Genomic DNA, 19,355 nt, shown 5'->3' on the forward strand with positions numbered 1-19,355 from the left:
TTTTGTGTGCACATTCCAGTGATACTAGTACCTGTTTACACAGATTGCTCTTCCGTCAGTGTGGAAAAAGGCGGAAAGTGTTAATCAGAAAGGGATTGAGGTCCTCAGAGTTCATCGCCCGATGCACTGGTAGAAACAGGCTTGTCCACTAGTTTCAAAGTGGTGTGAGCTGCATCAATAAGATCTAAAACAGCCTCTTTTAATTTGGGAGTAATGGCAATGGCTGCAATTTCCTGGAGGCAAGCTTGCCAGATAAAGACTACAGCAGATGATGTCTCAGAAGCCATAGGTAGATCAGATGCAGAATCAGGGGGAGCAAGCACAGGGGTGTAATTCAAAGCCTCGGCAGTCAGAGCCAGTAAATACCTGGGTGATTTGGGCCACACAGTCTTGTACTATTTTAAAGTTCAGAGACCATCATATCTTTGGAATCTTCCATAGCTTTGTTGAGTGTGGCTGGCTCCTCTTCCTTCTTGAATGAGGTTTTTACCTCATTCCAAATGGAACAGGAGCCATGCACACACGACAAAGTTTAGGACGATTTTTAACACACTATAATCTCTAGGAGCAAAGGGCAACATGATTCCAAGCTGCAGAAGTTGACCACATCAGTGGCCACGTTTGCACACAGCCACAAAGCCTAGAGTGCAAGCTGGGGGCACTCTGTACAGCATGACTGTCCCCCATAACCCCCAGTGTTTAGAATCAGACGTGCTGCAACAATGTGGCAGTAAGATTTAGGATATAAGGACTTAGGTACTCACAAAACCCGGATAGCTGGTAGCAAAAGTCACCATTGGCATGCAGCAAGAATGGATCAAAGTGCCATATGGCTCTTTGCATACCAGGAGATGCTTCCTTAAAGCTGTATGGCAGGACAGTGTGCACAGCAAGTCACGCTCCTCCCATGGATGACATCAGTACCCAGTACCAGTCTTAAAGAGTAATTCCTGTAGTAGAAACCAACAGAAAACAGGGAGTTTTAATGCAGCCCAATGACATATACACAGTATACGAGACAGCTCCACATGCTTGGCTGACTGATGAAGTGAGTCCTTAGAGACAGGGGAAGCAGCGGGGGAATGCCAGAAGTTGTGGACATGGAACAAGCACCATGATTCAATTTTAAACAGAACAGAGTCTGCTAAGTGCCCTACATTAAACACAGTGCCCACAATGACCCAATTAGCTTGGTCTGAACACTGCATTCCACAAAGCCTGGCTGGTGATGGTCCTAGAGGATAGCTGCAATAGGAAATACAAGCTCTAACAGCAGGGTAGAGAAGATTCTTAACAGAATTAAAAGATCTTGACAAGCAAAAAATGGTTAGTCTATTACACAGTAAAGCTGAAAATAAAAAGATGTTCATCCTCGTGGAATACTAGCAATAAAACATGTTGGTAGTAGGCGTTATCCTGGGCCATCCTAAAGTTTTTTGTTTGCCCATGTTCACTCCTCCTGTAGGTGGCAGTATAGCCCTAAGATGAAAGACATTCTCTGTCCCTCAAAGTGTAGTTAAAAAAATAAAATTAAAATCTTTAAAAAAAAGACAGAGGCCATTTTTTTTTTTTTTTACACCAAACATATTTTATTTAAAACTATATATATTATACATCCTTATATTCAAATGCAATTAAGATTTGTATATTCCCTCACCCAACAGTTTCTCAAGCATCACTTTAATTTAACTGTCTTGTCCCCGACAAAGATTCTCACCTGAGAAGACAGTGCAGCAGGAAAAGGCTGATGGTATACAACATATTTGAGAGATCCATACTCTAGCTGTTGAAGAACTGTCAATCTTAGTATGGGCAAACCAAGACTTTGTTTTAGACAGCTACAGGTTTCTGTTCTTGCTCTAAAGTTTCCATGATCAGTTGTAAGGAAAACTCTCCAATTCATTGAAAAAAATAAGTTGCTGGAGATTTAAATCATCAGTCATGTCTTCAGCTAGGCAAAAAATATCTTCAAACACCGATGATGGTTTTTGTGTTCAAGATCTTAAAATCAGTTACAAGAGAAAAATTGATTCTTAAGTCAGATTACCACTTCTGTTTTGATACAGAATAAAAATGAATGGGGCTGTATCATTCTTAACTTGTTACCGAAAAAAACTAAATTTTACCATTTCAGGATGGAGTTATTCTTTTTTTCTTCAATTGCTGGAAGGCACATGTGTCCCCTGATGTCATGCAAAGCTCCACGTTTTACCTCCCAACATAGTTTGGAATGCACAGTTTCTGCACATACCACAGTGTCACTAAAGACTAGGAGTTGTCATTTAAATGGCCAAAAACTTGCAGTCACATGATAAGAGATTAAGAAAGCGCCTCAGGGTGATCACATCTTTGTGACAAACAGATAAAACAGCTCGGTTGTTTCCTTATATTCAGCTACAGAGGATCTCGTGCAAGGAATTGAATGAACTGGAAGACTGGGAAGAGGTCTTCAGGCTGACCGTGCCTGAGTAGGGGGGAGGAGGCAAATCAACTTCATAAAAGTGGTTTTAATTTGCAGGGGCATAGAAAGGGCAGAGTTTTGAACATTCAACAGGGAGTGTAAAGTTGCATCAAGAAGAGAAACCACATGAGCCCAATGTTGAACGTTGGAATACAGAGGCCAGATTCATAGACGACAATCCGGAAATAGAAAAGTGATAAACTGTTTACACAGAGTGCTCTCCCGTCAGTGGGGAAGAAGGCGGAAAGTGTTAATCAGAAAGGGATTGAGGTCCTCAGAGTTCACCGCCCGATGCAGAGATGGTTCAGATGCGCTGCGCTCAATCTTGGGGAGCGCACGCTGGAGCAGCTCAATAGAGGAAAGGATCTGAAAAGCAAATAATACAAAATCAGTCCATAATACAAAGGTATAGGCTGTTTCAATGATGCCATCAGAAAAGGTTTTAAATAACATTGGAAATATCTTATTCATAAAAGCTGAACTTCAATGCAGATTTTTCTTTAACTTTGAATAGACCGGGAAAAGGGTAAAACTTCTGTAAGGTTTTTGCTTCTGCCCACGACACTATTGGGGAGATTTTCCTTCACTTTCTGAATTAATAAAAATTGTCAGCCATGCTAACTCAATAGCCTTCTACCCCCTAATCCCCCCCCCCCCCCCCCAAGACTTCCTGTCCAAAAAAGGAAGTGGAAATTTCCACCAAAAAGGAACAGGTGAACACAGGTACTAGCTTTTCCAAAATGCTACTTGGCTATTATGCTTACCCTCTGACCTCAATACGCTTAGTCACGTAACAAGTACAACTTCTTCTACGTCAACATGGCAGCTATAAACACCACCAGCATTCTCCAAAGGAGAATTCAGCAAGGGCGGCTGTAGGTTTCTCCCAATGACAGATTTTCCTTTACTCAGGTTGATGCAAGTGACCCTGAGTGAAGAAAAGAGGGCACAGGCTACCTTGAGAGAATCCACCAGCAGAACCAGAGAGAAATTTCATGGAGGCGTGCTAATGAAAGTATTTTCCTCAACACGGAACCAGACAGACATAAATGTTGTAATGAAGGGAAAATGTAAAAAGGAATGATGTCAGGATTGACCCAGATACCCCAGACAATACAAGGTCGGTAAAGAGGTACAAGATGGAAGTAGGATCAACCAAAAGGGTTGAGAAAATGGTTCAGAGTTAGGCTCAGGAGCCTTGTAGTAAAATGTCTCCAAGGCACCCTGGAATTTGAGGTTCAGAATGTAAATAAGGATCTAATAAAACACATTAAATACACACTAGAATAATGTTACCTATATGGCTGAATAAAATGTAACAATAACTAAGTAAAAACAAACGATAGATTATCCAATACTATAGTGTCTTCAAAACCGCTTATTCGGTTAGCATGGAGGCGTGTCTTGTAGGATAAAATTATTATTATTTTTTTTTGTAGTGCAAAAATTTTTAATTGCAGAGGTGACCAAATACCACCGAAAGAAGTTCTATTTATGGGAAAAAAATGATGTATTGTCTGGGTACATCGTTGCACGACCGCACAATTGTCAGTTAAAGCGACACAGTGCTGTATCGCAAAAAATGCTCTGGTCATTAACGGGGTAAAATCTTCTTAGGCTAAAAAGGTACATGAAAACCTTGTCCACATTTCTGGTCCCATTCAGGGTCCAGGCTATGCCTGCCATAGTGGGTATAAACCAAAGGTATCTTCAGGGCTCCATAGGAATGGCCCAACCCCCAGGCTGTGGATCAATGCTGGTCTGCTGATGACTGGACAGGACAGCAGGAAGTCAGCGGCGACTGCGGTCTGCACTGGGCTATCACAGACCATGGTCGCCGCTCAGCACCTGCTGCGCAGGCATGTCTGTGTGTCCTCTGCCACTTTCTCTGCCCGCCCAGAGGAGCTGCAGATTGGAATGGAAAGCACCTCCTGCCCCCTGCTCTGCTGAAAGGATGACCTTGTCGGCAGGGTGGGGGGAGCCAGGAGAAGACACACACAGACTGATCAAAGCCTCTGACCTACCTAAAGGTAGGAGTTCCAAGCAGGGGAGGCAGAGTTTAAATTTTTTTTTTTTTTATTTACCAGGTAAAACATGCCTCTTCTAATATGCCTGTAAGTGCATGGACAGATAGATAGGCTTACATAGAGGTACTTTTATAGGCTGAAAAAATGCCAAATGCCTTGAAATGCAGGGTTTTCTTAAGACCAGTGTGCATGAGGCCTAAGAATTCAGTGCAATCTTCTCCAAGAATTGTATCTATCGTAAATCTATCTTAAATATGTTTTTACACAAATGGACGCAAGACTCCTGTGCTACAAGTCAACACTGCTCTCCACTACTGTTACTTGTCAGTTGAGGTGTTAAAGGAAGGAAGACATCAGCTCACCTGTGGGAACAGAGGCCTCTCCTCCCTCTTGAATTTCAAGCAATCTGATAGAAGTCTTTTCATGGCTTTGGGACAGTTACTGGACACTTCGCTTAGGTCAGGACTGAGGTAACCACGACCAACCATGAAAATGATCTGCAAAAAAAGAAAGAATGATGCAAGTTCACTTCATTATAATTTCACTCAAGAAGTAATTCCTACATCATCCCAGACTTATGAACACCACTATCCACCATTCGAGGATGAGCTTGGACAAGGATTATGTATTCATTTCAGCTTCCACAAGGTTATTTTTCACAAATACAGATATAGTCAGAACAAGGCTCCTTCTAACCAGCAAGTCAAAATAACAGCATTCAGGAAACCGTGACAGAGAAAGAAGCGAAACTTAAGTTTTTATCTGCTGCTGTACTTCCTAAAATCTTTTATTAAAATTCGTTCTAGGTGGGAGGGGGACTTTTACACCATAAGTAAGGTTTTCTGTGAAGTACAACTTCTTGTTAGAGGTGCCATACATCACATGCCAGGCTTCCTGCAGTTTATTATTTGGCTGTGTGGGGACGTCTGTTACAGTCGGAGAGTCAACTAATGGAGCAAGTAGATGAGGATTTGCATAAACCCTGTCTGCCAACTAAATACTGTTGTGGTTGCACTGAATTCTTAAAGCAAAAACTAAACTTTGAGCAGGCAGGCTCTTTATTGTATAACGTACTCGTCTGTTCACAGTCTGCTTTAAAATGTACACTAGGCCGTGAATGCAATGCTCAGGATGCTTTCTCAGAATGATGCCGTGTACCAGGATGAAAGAACTCCTGTGCATGTGTAGGAGCTGTCATCCGGTGCTAGCCAATCAGAATAACTGAAAATTCGGCACCTGGAGAAGCCAGGGGGGCGACGTCAGCACCAGCGAGAGATGTGGCAAAGGTCAGATCATTGGAGGGGAAGTGAGTTTTCCAGAGACTTCCTCTTTAAAGGCTAAGTTCACCTTTTAGAACATGTTACATATTCCACCCATATTTAGGCAACTATGGCAGACTAAATGGACTTCTTCCCTAGACAGAATTAAAAGTGCTTCAACCTGACATGATTGGTTCAGTGGATTACTCTTAAAATTGAAAAAAAAAAATTGGCTTGTGTGACAAGTATAAATGCAATTTTTTTTTTAAAGAAAAAAAAAAAACGTCTTTGATAATTGTTCTTTATTAATTACATTTGTTACATGAAAGGATCACATAACACATCAAACTAAATTTTTTGAACTTTTCAGTTTTCCCTATGTGCATACTACATCATATTCATACAGGTTTCAATGAAAGAGGTGAAAGCTAAGAGTTACAGGTCCCGTCTTACCTGATCTCTATTATTTATATTTGCGTACGGTAACAGACCAGTCATCAGTTCATACAGGACCACTCCATATGCATACACATCAGACTGAAAGGTGTACGGACTCGTCTCCTGCATCCTTATCACCTCCGGTGCCTGGGAAAAAACACCATATACAAAATGTGAGGAAACTGATACTTCAGGAACAAAGCATGCAGGTAAAATAGGTCAGAAGGTGTAAAGACTTACCATCCATAGGATGGAACCACTGGGCTGTTCTACCTGTTGGGATCCACTCCACCGTGTCTTCACTGTGGCCAGCCCAAAGTCACCAATCTTTACGGTGAGTCCCTCGTGGAGGAAGATATCTTTTACAGAGGGTTAAGGTAAAAATGGTAGCTCTGGATACCTTTACATAAAATACTATACGTGATATGGCATTTCTCAACATACATCCCCTTCAAATACTTTAAAATCATGGATACACTTCTACAATCCTTCATATGGGGGCCAAGAAGGCACAAACTCTCATGGAAAGCTCTAAAGTGTCCGACGACATTGGGGGGTCTCGCAGTCCCAGATTTCGGGCCCTATTACTTAGCAGCACAACTCTCCCACTTCTATCACATAGACAAAAAAGATAAACGCAGATATGGCCCTGATGTCCAGCCCGGCAGACTCACGACTCCCACACCCCTTTTGTGATGTACTGAGAGGGCTGAATGGCTCGAGGGCACCTCCCCATCGCTCCGGACTCTCATTTCAACATAAGAGGATTTGGGACCTGGTGACCTCCAGGATGGATTGCCCTGTGTTCCACGATAACACCCCACTATGGTATAATAAACTCCTTCCGGAACTCCTCCAGGTACCTGACCCTTCCATCTGGATATCTCGGGGTATATACCTACTGCCACAAGTTTTCCATAATGGAGAAATTAAAACCTTTGACCAATTGAAAGCAGAATTCAATCTCCCAAACTATATGCTATTTTGCTTTTTTCAGGTAGGCCGCGCTCTTCACGCTCAGTTTACGGACACGTATCCTACTTTATTCTCCCTAGACATACTTGAGGTGATCTATCGGGAGAAACCACGTCAGCTCATATCCCTTTTCTACAATATGCTCACCACGCCATCTACAACTAAGCTAGCATACTCCATTAAACAGAAATGGGTAGATGGGGTGGTGAAGGATTGATGAGAAGATGAGGATTGGGGTGAAGTGTTAGAGACTCCTAAGCTGGTATCCCCCAAACTGCCTGACAGGCTTATAGAAACTTACCTTACCCATAGGGCATACCAAACACCACAACGCCTAGGTAAATTCCACCCATCTCAAAGCGCTATGTGCCCCAGGTGCCTGATATCTGTTGGCACCTTTGATCATATTTTCTGGCAGTGCCCTCGGATCCAGGGATTAAGAATGAGCTCCGCCCTGTTTGCACACCCCACGTGCAGAGCCCACCAGGAAGTCGGTACTGCGCTGCACTAATCACAGGCAGGGAGACATTTCCCGATCTCTGCAGCCGCACATCGAGACGATGTCTCACTGCCTGTGATTAGCGCAGCGCTGACCTCCTGACGGCTCTGCACGTGGGGTGTGCAAACACGCCGGAGTTTATTCTTACCTGGAAAACTGGTCACAGGTTGTCCAGTTTCTGCATGACCAAATGGGCTCGCCAGTATCGCTGGATCCCAAACAATGCCTGTTGGGCTTATTGTCTGGAGATAAAATAGACAAATTTACACGTCATGTTTTACATGAAACATTATTTATAGCAAGAAGATAATAGCTCGTAAATGGATTCAGGTGACAGCCCCCACACTGTCTGCTTGGTTTTCCGAAATCAACAACACGCTATCATACAAGAAAGCGATCTACACAAACAGAGGGTGCCCGACCAAATATAATAAAATGTTTGTCACATTTCATGCTTTTGCAATCTAACCCTTTGATTCTTTTTTGTCAATATGCTAACATGTTTTTTGTTATATATGGTCTTTAACTTATATGGAAATAATTGACACCAGCATTACCGGTTACACTTATGTCGTTTGTTTTCTTTTTTTACAATAATATAAATAAATATATATATATATATATATATATATATATATATATATATATATATATATATATATATATATATATATATAATTTTTTTTTTTTTTTTTTTTTTTTTATTGAGTTGTGCGATTATATCCATTATGCACATTGCAATGTACAATTACCCAGCATAACTCTTTTGTACAAAGGAAAAAAAAAGTCAAGAAACTTTTGTTTCTAATCAAAAAAAAAAAAAATGGTAACTCTGGAAGGAACTTGCCACATCTATGATGCATGCTACATAGCAGTCTGCTCTTAAAGCAGGATCTTTCATACCATCATCTTTTAAAGTGGTATTAAAGGCAAGTTTATAAAAACAAAAAAATACAACAGGTCATGCTTACCTGCTCTGTGCAGTGGTTTTGAACAGATCAGCCCCGATCCTCTTCTCAGGTCCCCACACCAGAGCTTCTGCCCCCCCCCCTCCTGCCAAGTGCCCCCAGAGCAAAGAGCTTGCTGTGGGGGCACCCAAGCAGACTCACTCCCGAGCCACTGCTCTGCGTGTCCATTCAAAGATAGCCACGGTTTGGCCCACCCTCCTTTTCATTGGTTCACTGGCTGTGATTGACAGCCGTGGGAGCCAATGAGGAGGGAGAGTCCCTAGAGAACCCTGACGCTCATGCACATTGTTGGAGCCACACACAGAAGGGGGAAGCTGAACACAGAAGTTTCTTTTACCTTTATGCATAGAATGCATGAAGATAAAAACCTTGAGCCTTTAAAACCCCTTTAAAGCTTTCCAGCATGACCATAGACTTTGCTCAATTACCACTTCCTCCCTCTTCAAACCTCTTTAGCTGCCCCATTCACTACTCTTCCCTCCAAAGACAAAGCCCAGTACACAGTTTTTTTTCGTTCAACCCAGCAGGTTGAAGAGCTCGGGAGTAGATTCTGTACCAACTATGAAATGTTAGTACAGCAATCTCCCCGCTGAGTTATTGTGTTCTGACCGGGGGGGGGGGGGGGGGGGGAGAGGGGGAGAGACAAGAACATGCCAGTCAGTGCTCTCAGCCATTGGCTGGCTGAGAGCACTGATCGAATGCCGATCGGCAGACCTTTTTCAACTAGGCCCCTTTGACACAATCTGGACGTTCGGCCAGCTGCTGTCAAACACGATGTCGTATACAGACGCCAAATGTCAAACTGGAGACCTCTGAGGTGACCTGAGTTCTCTGTAGCTACATTCACTTCTATGTGCAGAACCAAAGCAGGAAGCTGAAATGTCTTTTTTATACTAGATTTAATTATTTATTTTAAAAGTTTAAACATTCATTTTTAAGTATTGAAATGCCTATTTCCCATGACAAAATTCTTTATTTGTTCACAGATGTACTGTGTCTACCTCTAGTGGTAACACATACAAATTACAAATGTTACCCAAAGCATACTAAACATTGCTCATGCAGTCACTTCTCTGATTACAGGATACTGTTGGATTTCAGGTCTCGATGAATGATGTTTTTAGCATGAAGATAACTAGGAAGGAAAGGAAAAGAAAATCATAATAAAAAAAGGAGACTGGGTCATACGGAGACAGTGGACAACATCCAGGCAATAAAGTAAAAATCAAATAGTGGGTGGGGGATGCTACTTAAGAGTTACAGCAACTGTGCTGACATAATTAAGGCCATAACAATTTTCTGTGAAACATGCATTTTGAGTTGGAAAAACAATTTTAGCTGTTGGTAGCAAAAAGGATAATATCTAAACACAGGGTTTCTGGGGGCCCAAAGAAACTACCTGCTCTGCTAGGACTACTTTTCTCATATTTTACAAACGATATTTTCCCCCTCTACCGGTGCAAACGCGGTTTACAATATTGAGATTATGTGCAAGTCATCTTATTTAGGATGTGTGTATTTCTACCGATGATAGGAAGACAACTTTTCGTTTCATGTGGATGCAGTATCAGACTGATGCTGCAGCTGTCCCCCGCCACCTATTCACTGAGAACCGAGCACCCAAACACTGCCGATGGCTCAGTTCTCTCTTACCTCCCATGTCAGTCAATCACTCCTGCTCTGGAGGGGTGGGGAGCAGCCATCTCAGCGACTCGCTGAGAGGCTGAGACTGCCATCAGTTCAGGCAGCTGGCGGATCCAGTCTTCCTAATTCGGGATTACATGGTGCCTGGACTGATTGCAGTGACGTCAGCGGAAATCAGACTTCAGACCGTTCTCTGCTGAAAACGTGTCACAGGAGTGCAAAACGAATTGGGCTCCAGTGACCCTTAGGAGAAAAAAAGCTCAGGCTGGACTTCTCCTTTAACATGGCAGATCTCACAATTGGAACATCCAAGAAATAAGGCCCCTTTCACAGGGGCTGGATCTGTTTTTCTCAGCAGACACGGAAAAAGCCCACTTTGCTTTATGGGCAGGCAGATTTAAACGGACCGGCTGTTGACATCTGACTGCCCTCTGATCTGAGCTAGCCACATGGAGAACAGATCCCCTTCCGTTTATTTTTGCTGAATCGGATCAGATAGCAGGTATGTGGGTGTAAACGCACACAAGCCCATTTACGTCCACCACTCCATAGAGAAGAATGGAGGGTTTGAGCGGACCGCTCGTGTGAAAGCGGTCTTAAAAGATAGAGACTGACTAACTATACCTAATATGTAGATGTGTGTGACAATCAGTACCTCCATTTGCTATAAATAAAGTGCTAACAAATATTCTAGTGCAAAATTATATGATTAGCCAATTATCCACAGCTGCTGTAACACACTCAGTGAATCACAACACCAATTATTCTAATACTGCAGCGCTTCCTCAAAAAACATATCACTTGTGCATTTTCCTATATTAACCAGTCTTATGTGAACTAATAAATATGTGCTCAACAAAATTTCCAATGTATATAGTTCATACAGTATTATGTAACTCTTGATTGTTATGAACTTCAGTCCTTATATACAAAAACACCACTGTGCTCCTCTGCTCTCCAATAGATCGCCCTTAATTGTGCACACATAGTCACCAGCTACAATGCCTACTCAGAAATGGTCTCTCTTTCACTCTGCTGTGGTTTCTCTCCTCCACACCAGAACAACTGTGCTCTCTCGATTCAACAACCTCACAGGTGATTTCCGATGGATACAGATAATGATCTCTCATGTAAAGATACCGTTCTATACTCTCCTTCCTTTACTCCAGGGACTCTGCTCTGCAAATTTTTAAAGGATATCTTGTAAGTTTACCAGTATTGGGGCTATTTTAATAAATATGCATACAAAGAGCACTATGTAGTCTTGTTTATGATTGCATGTTACTAAGGAGCCGTGTAACAGATGAATAGCAACGAGGAGTCCCTGGAGTAAAGGAGAGTATAGAAAAAATCTTTACATGAGAGATCATTATATGTATCCATCTGAAATCACCTGTGAGGTTGTTGAATTGAGAGAGCAGCGGTTCTGGTGTGGAGAGAAACCACAGCAGAGTGAAAGAAAGACCATTTCTGAGTTAATTTAACTCGATTTTGAGATTAGCAGGCATTGCAGCTGGTGATGGTTAAGGGTGATCTGTTGGAGAGCAGAGGAGCACAGTGGTGTTTTTGTATATAAGGCTTGAAGTTCACAACAATCAAGATTTAAATATACATATATGAACTATATACATTGGAAATTAGTTAGAGCACATATTTATTAGTTCCCATAAGACTGGTTAATAATATAGGCAATTGCACAAGTGATATGTTTTTTTGGAGGCAGCGCTGCACTATACCTAATATATAACAGTCTGGTTTGTGATTCTAATTTCCTCACCGGTCTGGTTGTAATAGTTTGATGAAAAACCTCCAAAAAAATAAATAAAATAAAAAACTTTTTTCGCCCCGCAGCATTAGTAGAAGGAGATATAGCACAAAATCACAATACAAATGGCTGCAATGTCAGCGTAAACACTGTAAAAACTTGCTTACATTACAGCTGCAATGCATTCTTGGATAGCCTCAAAAGATCAGGATTTTACTGGTTGTGTTACCTTTTAACTTATGAAAGAGAAACTATGTACAGGACACAGACTAAACAACATTTTGTGCATATGAGAAACAATTCAGAAACAGGAACATATGAAGGGCAGAGAACACATTTGTGTTTTCCATGTGACAGACCATTAACTACACTTACTCCATCCCTTGTGCTGTCTGCCTAGCAATGTCGATAAGTTGAAATATGTCAAATCTAGTCTCAAGCACATGCAGATGGCGGTACAGACTGCTCCCGTCACACCACTGGGTGATTATTGCAAAGGTAGGCTTTGTCATAAAGCCCATGAAAAGCAGAATGTTGACATGACGTGTCTTCCTGCGCAGGGAAATAAGGGAAAGGATGTTAGCCAAGGCAAGAAAAAGTTACCTTCAGTATAAAAATGTTTCTGATCCTTACAAGCCACTGCCAACTCTGCTCACCCACCTCAGAACCTGCATCTCATTCTTAAAGGCCTGGATCTGCTCAGACGTTGGATTTGTTACTTTGAGAATCTTGACAGCCACGTCGCCGTGCCACTTGCCACGAAATACTGTGCCAAAGGAGCCTGCTCCAATGCGCTTCAGCATCACCACCTCACTGGAGTTCACTTCCCAGTAGTAGCTGGAATCTCGGTATCCCAGCTGTTTCTATAGAGAGGGCCAAAAATAAGGTTTGCCAACACTACTGATATCAATCACTCCTCATTCATCCATTGTATTACTAGAGCTCTAACCCCCGATCGTCCTTATTACTCACTACTTTCTTCTTTTCATCTGATGCAGAAGTCTTTCTCTCTCTCGGTGTCTCAACAGGAGACTTTGCTGGAGGAGATTTACTCCCAATAGGAACTCCAGTCTTCGGGGTCCCATCCCGAGCTACAAAAATACAAGACACAAGGATATAAATAGATACAAACTATGTTTATTCTTCTTTTGTGCAATCGTGCAACAGTGGCTTGAATATGTAGCGACATTGAAGTACGCTAATTATAAACATAAAGCAGATGCCGCAAACAGAGTTCATGATAAGAATGACAGATTGCACAGAAGAGGCAATAGAGAGAAACAGCCGAGGGTCAGAAAGCACAGAAAGCTTGGAACAGTAAACATAAAGGCCTTCATGATCAATGGGATAAATTAAGCGAGATGCGTTTCAAGGTTTTCACTTGAAGAACTGGATTGCATATGTTCAACACAAGAGGGGTTCCAAAGGGCACAAAGAGTAAACGCAAAGCCAAGCTGAGACAGGCTTCAGGGGGGACTCAGAAATAGGGTGCCCAGGATTAGGTTTCAAGAAAGCATGCAGGCCTATAGATGCTGCAGATGAATACATATACACGTTCAGGGGCAGTAGGCACCAATGAATATGCATTTTATTTATATAGGTACTCACGAGTGACTGCGATGCTCCTCAATGCCTCCTGTACAAATGCGACAGAAAACAAAGCATGTGTAAGGGAAATCAGCAAATGATCATCTCCTTCCTCTGTGTTACAAATGTCTTTGGTACTTGTTTAAAGCCTTACCTACACGGAAAGAATCTACAGGTCTACTGAACACAAATAATCTTGTCTGCTCATAGGGAAAACTAATGCTTGAATAAACAGAGGCTAGGCTTTTGTAATTAAATCCACACATCAAAACTATTCTTTGAAACTATACAAGGTATCAAAAGCATCTGAAAGAAATCTGCACTCATAACAAGAACATCAGAGCTGTGCAATTTTCCAGCTCCAGTTTTGGCAAGTTAGCGCAGCAGTGGAAGAAGATGAGTCTGACTGGTGCCTTACAGCAAGGCCTTTCCCTTTAACGAGCTGGTTCAATGTTTCAAAAAAGAAATAAATTAAACCATAAACAGGGTCCCAATATGTTCAAAAGCCTTATTTTGTGCTTGGTCACACCTTCATAGCTGCATGAAGTCTGGGCGAGAAGCTCCTACAGGTAACTGTGCCCCGTCCTCTTTCCAGGATGCCTTAAAGTGGTTGTAAACCTTACATGAAATATGAACGAAGTATTTCCCTCTATAGTGTGTATTTGTCTCAGTCCAGAGCACCAAGTGTTATTTCTGTCTGCTGCTTTCTCCCTCTGCTATCAGTATGAATTACTGTATTCATTGGCGTATAACACGCACCCCAAGTTTAGGAGGGAATGTTAAGGAAAAACTTACATTTAAATGCCCATCAATGCAGCCTTATCAGTGTCCATCTGCAGCCTTGTCCATCATTACAGAATGATCAGTGTCCATCTGCAGCCTTGTCCATCATTACAGAATGATCAGTGTCCATCTGCAGCCTTGTCCATCATTACAGAATGATCAGTGTCCATCTGCAGCCTTGCCCAGTGTCACTGCAGCCTTATAGTTTAAAATGACCGCCGCCGAGATACACAGAGCTGGATGTTCTGTGTACTTGGCCCCTCTCGCAGTCCTGCCCCTTGGTCCGGCTCCTATGATGGACACAACACAGGTCCAATGGTAGGACTGGGCGTGACTGTGAGTAGAGCCGAGCCTAGCCAAGTACACAGTACACTGGGCTAGGTGTATAACCGCAGAGCTCGCTCCCCCTGACAGCGGGGATCAGCGTATAACTCGCACCCACGATTTCCCCCTGATTTTAAGGCAAAAAAGCGAGTGTTATAGGCCGATGAATACAATACTTCTGACAAGTTCTCCTGACACCAAAAGAAAAATGGTGACAAGGGAGGAACCTCTAGCTTATTGACAGCTTCAGATCTATTTGTGTGTGCTGTGTGGAGGGGGTGTCTGTCTCCTCCAATCAGCTCTACTCACTGAGCTCTGAAGTGTGTAATTTCAGCTCTCCACCCCCTTTTTCTGAGAGCTCAGGCAAACTTTATAAATTCAGCACTATGAACAGATGTAGAGAAGAGAAGACTGCAGATAAACAGGCACAACTTATGTAAAATAAGTATTTGTTTCATATCTTTGTATCACCTGAAACCAGTCACTTCACTGGGTATATGTAAGGGTTTACAACCACTTTAACCACTGAACACTTTACTCCAGCATCACAGGAGTGATCATTTTCTTTAACTCTCTCTTGCCATCGCTGACAGCACTATTGAGCTCAGACACTGCAGTGAGAATGTGAGCACAGTGCATGCACGGGGGTATAAACAAGGAGAATGCTTTCTCCTGTGCTGATAGGGATGAGCATCCATTTAGAGCAGGGGTAGGCAACCTTTTGATCACAGCGTGCCGAAAAATGTTTTCAACAAAATTGAGTGTGCCAATTTTATAACAAAAAAATGTCAACTTCACATTCTCAATCACGGAAAGGATTCCTTGTAAAGTAAATGCTGTAAACTACTTTAGTAGTGAGAAGTTAACATCCTGCACGCTCACGCCTCAGATACGCCCAAATTCCTGCAACTCCACACCTCAGATCACTGTCCCCCCTGCACATCTGCCCCACCACTGTACCGCCCCGCCCATCTGCCCCACCACTGTACCGCCCATCTGCCCCACCACTGTACCGCCCCGCACATCTGCCCCACCACTGTACCGCCCCGCACATCTGCCCCACCACTGTACCGCCCCACCACATCTGCCCCACCACTGTACCGCCCCACCACATCTGCCCCACCACTGTACCGCCCCACCACATCTGCCCCACCACTGTTCCCCCATGCTCTTCTGTCTCATCGCTGAACCATTCTCCTCATCTGTCCTAACACTGAACGTATCTGCTCATCTGTCCCACCACCACCACTGTACCCCCTGCTCTTTTGCCCCCACCATTGTTCTCCCTTTCTCATCCGCCCCATCATTGTACCCCCCTTTCCCATCTGCCCAGCCATTGTACCCCCCCCCCTGCACATCTGCTCCACCACCGCACCACCTGCTCTTCTGTCCCACCACTGTAACCCTCTGCTCATCTGCCCCACCACTGTACCTCCCTGCACATCTGCTCCACTGCTGTACCCCCATGCTCTTCTTTTTCATCGCAGAACCATCTTTTCATCTGTCCTAACACTGAACTTATCTGATCATCTGCCCCACCACTGTAACCCCCTTCTTATCTGCCCCACCACTGTACCTCCTGATCTTCTGCCCCACCACTGTACACTGTAACCCTCTCTGCTCAAGTGTTCCACTGATGTACCTCCTTTCTCCTCTGCCCCACGACTGTAACCCCCTGCTCATCTGTCCCACCAATGTACCTCCTTTCTCCTCTACCCCAACACTGAACCCCTCCCCCCGGCTCATTTTTCCCCATCACTGTACCCCCCCTGCTTTTCTGTCCCACCCCTGAACCCCCTTCTCACCCCTCCCACCGCCGTATCCCCATGCTCTTCTGTCTCACTACTGAATCACCTTCTCATCTGCACCACCACTGTACCTTTTGCACATCTCTAATCCCTGTACCCCGCTGCTCCTCTGCCCCATCTCTGTTCCCCCTGCACCTCTGCCCCATCTCTGTTCCCCCCTGCACCTCTGCCCCATCTCTGTTCCCCCCTGCACCTCTGCCCCATCTCTGTTCCCCCTTGCACCTCTGCCCCATCTCTGTTCCCCCCTGCACCTCTGCCCCATCTCTGTTCCCCATGCTAATCTGGCCCACCACTGAACCCCCTGCTAATCTGGCCCACCACTGAACCCCCCGCTAATCTGGCCCACCACTGAACCCCCCGCTAATCTGGCCCACCACTGAACCCCCTGCTAATCTGGCCCACCACTGAACCCCCCCTGCTCATCTGGCCCACCACTGAACCCCCCCTGCTCATCTGCCCCAACACTGTACCCCCCCTGCTCATCTGCCCCAACACTGTACCCCCCCTGCTCATCTGCCCCAACACTGTACCCCCCCTGCTCATCTGCCCCAATACTGTACCCCCCCTGCTCATCTGCCCCAACACTGTACCCCCCCGCTCATCTGCCCCAACACTGTACCCCCCCCTGCTCATCTGCCCCAACACTGTACCCCCCCCCTGCTCATCTGCCCCAACACTGTACCCCCCCGCTCATCTGCCCCAACACTGTACCCCCCCCCGCTCATCTGCCCCAACACTGTACCCCCCCGCTCATCTGCCCCAACACTGTACCCCCCCGCTCATCTGCCCCAACACTGTACCCCCCCGCTCATCTGCCCCAACACTGTACCCCCCCCGCTCATCTGCCCCAACACTGTACCCCCCCGCTCATCTGCCCCAACACTGTACCCCCCCGCTCATCTGCCCCAACACTGTACCCCCCTGCTCATCTGCCCCAACACTGTACCCCCCCTGCTCAACTGCCCCAACACTGCACCCCCCCTGCTCTACTGTCCCACTGCTGAACTCCCTCCTGATCTCTTCCACCACTGCACCTCCCTGCACATCTGCCCACCGCTATACCCTCCTGCTCATCTGTCCCACCTCTGAACTCCTCCTGCTCATTTTCCCAACCGCTGTACCCTCCTGATCATCTGCTCCACCGCTGTACCCTCTTCTCATCTAAAATATGAGTGATATGCAGAGTGGTAAAGGAAGCAGAGATGAGCACATCTATCTGTCTTGGCACTCTCATCCTGCTGATCCATCTCTCACAACCAGCCCACATGCTTGTATGTGATGTCACATACAAACATCTGGAATGGATGCACAATGATGAGCTCAGGTCAGGGGCATTTTCTGAAAGCAGTGGGCCTGTGTGCAGGATCATAAATTGGGGCCCCGCAGCTGAGAAAGTGCGGCGCTCTGCACCACAGGAAAAGTAAGGTGTGATTTTCATTGCACTGGATACTGGCTGTGGCTTAAAGGGACACAGAGTGCAGGGGTTCAGTAGTGACGCTAAGGTTCAGGAATAATTTCAACGAAGTTCCCAGAAGCTCAACAGTAATTCCACAAACCCGATTGTGGTTCTCTCACAGTGAAATCCATTCTTTCTAAGATTGGTAGTGGGAACCAAGCAAGTCATCTTCCTCTTGATGGTGGGCGGGGCTAGCAGGACTGAGAGTGGCATTAGCAGTGGCCAGTCCTCCTCCTCCTGGAAACAGGGATCCCCCCCCAGCAGAACTGCCCCCAATCTCTTCCCCCATCACAAAAGCTGACGATCGCAGCTACAGCAAAGTTAGAGAACTAAACAATGTCTCCCCTCTTTTACAATGTGTAGGGGCACAGTGCCTGCCCCTCAGTGTAGGTGCGGCATGGAATTCTTAAATTGGAATGCATTAGTGTCTCAATGACACTTCCCTGAGTTGCTCTGCTGATGGGGAGGGAGTCAAGTGCTGGGGGTTGCCTACCCCTGATTTTGAGCATTCTAGTAATGACAGCAGGGGGCACAGCTACCCTAAATGTTTTTCGGAAAGATTTTGGGGGGGTGAAAAAGGCCTACAAGTATGACTGACTATTTAAGCACAAAATTTGAAAGCTTCATAGGATTTTCTTTTGTAACACTGATCTGGCTAGCTAACCCTTTAAGAATCTTAGATAAACTGTCAGTCCACTGGGATTGGCTGAACTGGATCTGGACTCCAGTTGTTGAAAAGGTAGGCAGTAAACAGATAGTGTCCTTTGTGTACAAAACAAAACTTCAATATCCAGACTAAACCTGTTGTGCTTTATGCACAGAAAACGGAAAATCCTGCAAGCTTTCTGAAGATATAATGGAGCATGATAAAGGAACGGACAATGGGAGTTTGAAGATGGCAGAACGTATCTGTTATATTTTACAACAGAAATGTAACCTACATCTGAGCATTGCTCATCAACCAAATTAAAAAAGCTTTATGCTATGCTCTCAGGGGATTTGGCTAATACTCCATATTATCGAACTGGCATTAATGATTCTGGTCAGCGTCGCACAAGCCTCACTAAGCACAGTCCTCCCTTCTAGTGTCATACCAGCCTCAGTAAGCACAGTCCTCCCTTCTAGTGTCATACCAGACTCACCAAACACAGTCCTCCCTTCTAGTGTCATACCAGCCTCAGTAAACACAATCCTCCCTTCTAGTGTCAAACCAGCCTCACACCAAACACTTGCTACGCAAACCACCTATACTTGACACACACACAGAACTCTGTTAGAGTCATATAAACGTTGACTGCAAAGCCCTTCACACAATTAAAACAAAATATCTAGCATAAGAAAAAGAAAAAAATATATATGTA

At 44.4% G+C, this 19,355-nt stretch overlaps 1 protein-coding gene across 4 annotated transcripts in view; it reads right to left on the bottom strand.

The window, feature by feature from the left end:
• Window positions 1-1,563: 1,563 nt before the first annotated feature.
• The window catches only part of ARAF (A-Raf proto-oncogene, serine/threonine kinase), a 64,040-nt gene continuing 46,248 nt past the window's right edge, over window positions 1,564-19,355 (bottom strand). For all 4 annotated transcript variants that reach the window (XM_077475586.1, XM_077475614.1, XM_077475605.1 and 1 more), the window contains 9 exons: window positions 13,645-13,672; window positions 13,009-13,127; window positions 12,697-12,899; window positions 12,412-12,588; window positions 9,716-9,762; window positions 6,426-6,544; window positions 6,201-6,332; window positions 4,851-4,985; window positions 1,564-2,827 (listed from right to left, as the gene is read on the bottom strand). In XM_077475586.1, the coding sequence (XP_077331712.1) occupies window positions 2,687-2,827; window positions 4,851-4,985; window positions 6,201-6,332; window positions 6,426-6,544; window positions 9,716-9,762; window positions 12,412-12,588; window positions 12,697-12,899; window positions 13,009-13,127; window positions 13,645-13,672 (1,101 nt within the window). In that variant the 3' untranslated portion in view covers window positions 1,564-2,686. The remainder of the gene's footprint in view (window positions 2,828-4,850; window positions 4,986-6,200; window positions 6,333-6,425; window positions 6,545-9,715; window positions 9,763-12,411; window positions 12,589-12,696; window positions 12,900-13,008; window positions 13,128-13,644; window positions 13,673-19,355) is intronic.

This window comes from Lithobates pipiens, unplaced genomic scaffold (genome assembly GCF_037356315.1).
Source record: "Lithobates pipiens isolate NorthernLeopardFrog02 unplaced genomic scaffold, aLitPip1_a1.2 Scaffold_1, whole genome shotgun sequence".
Lineage (NCBI taxonomy): Eukaryota > Metazoa > Chordata > Amphibia > Anura > Ranidae > Lithobates > Lithobates pipiens.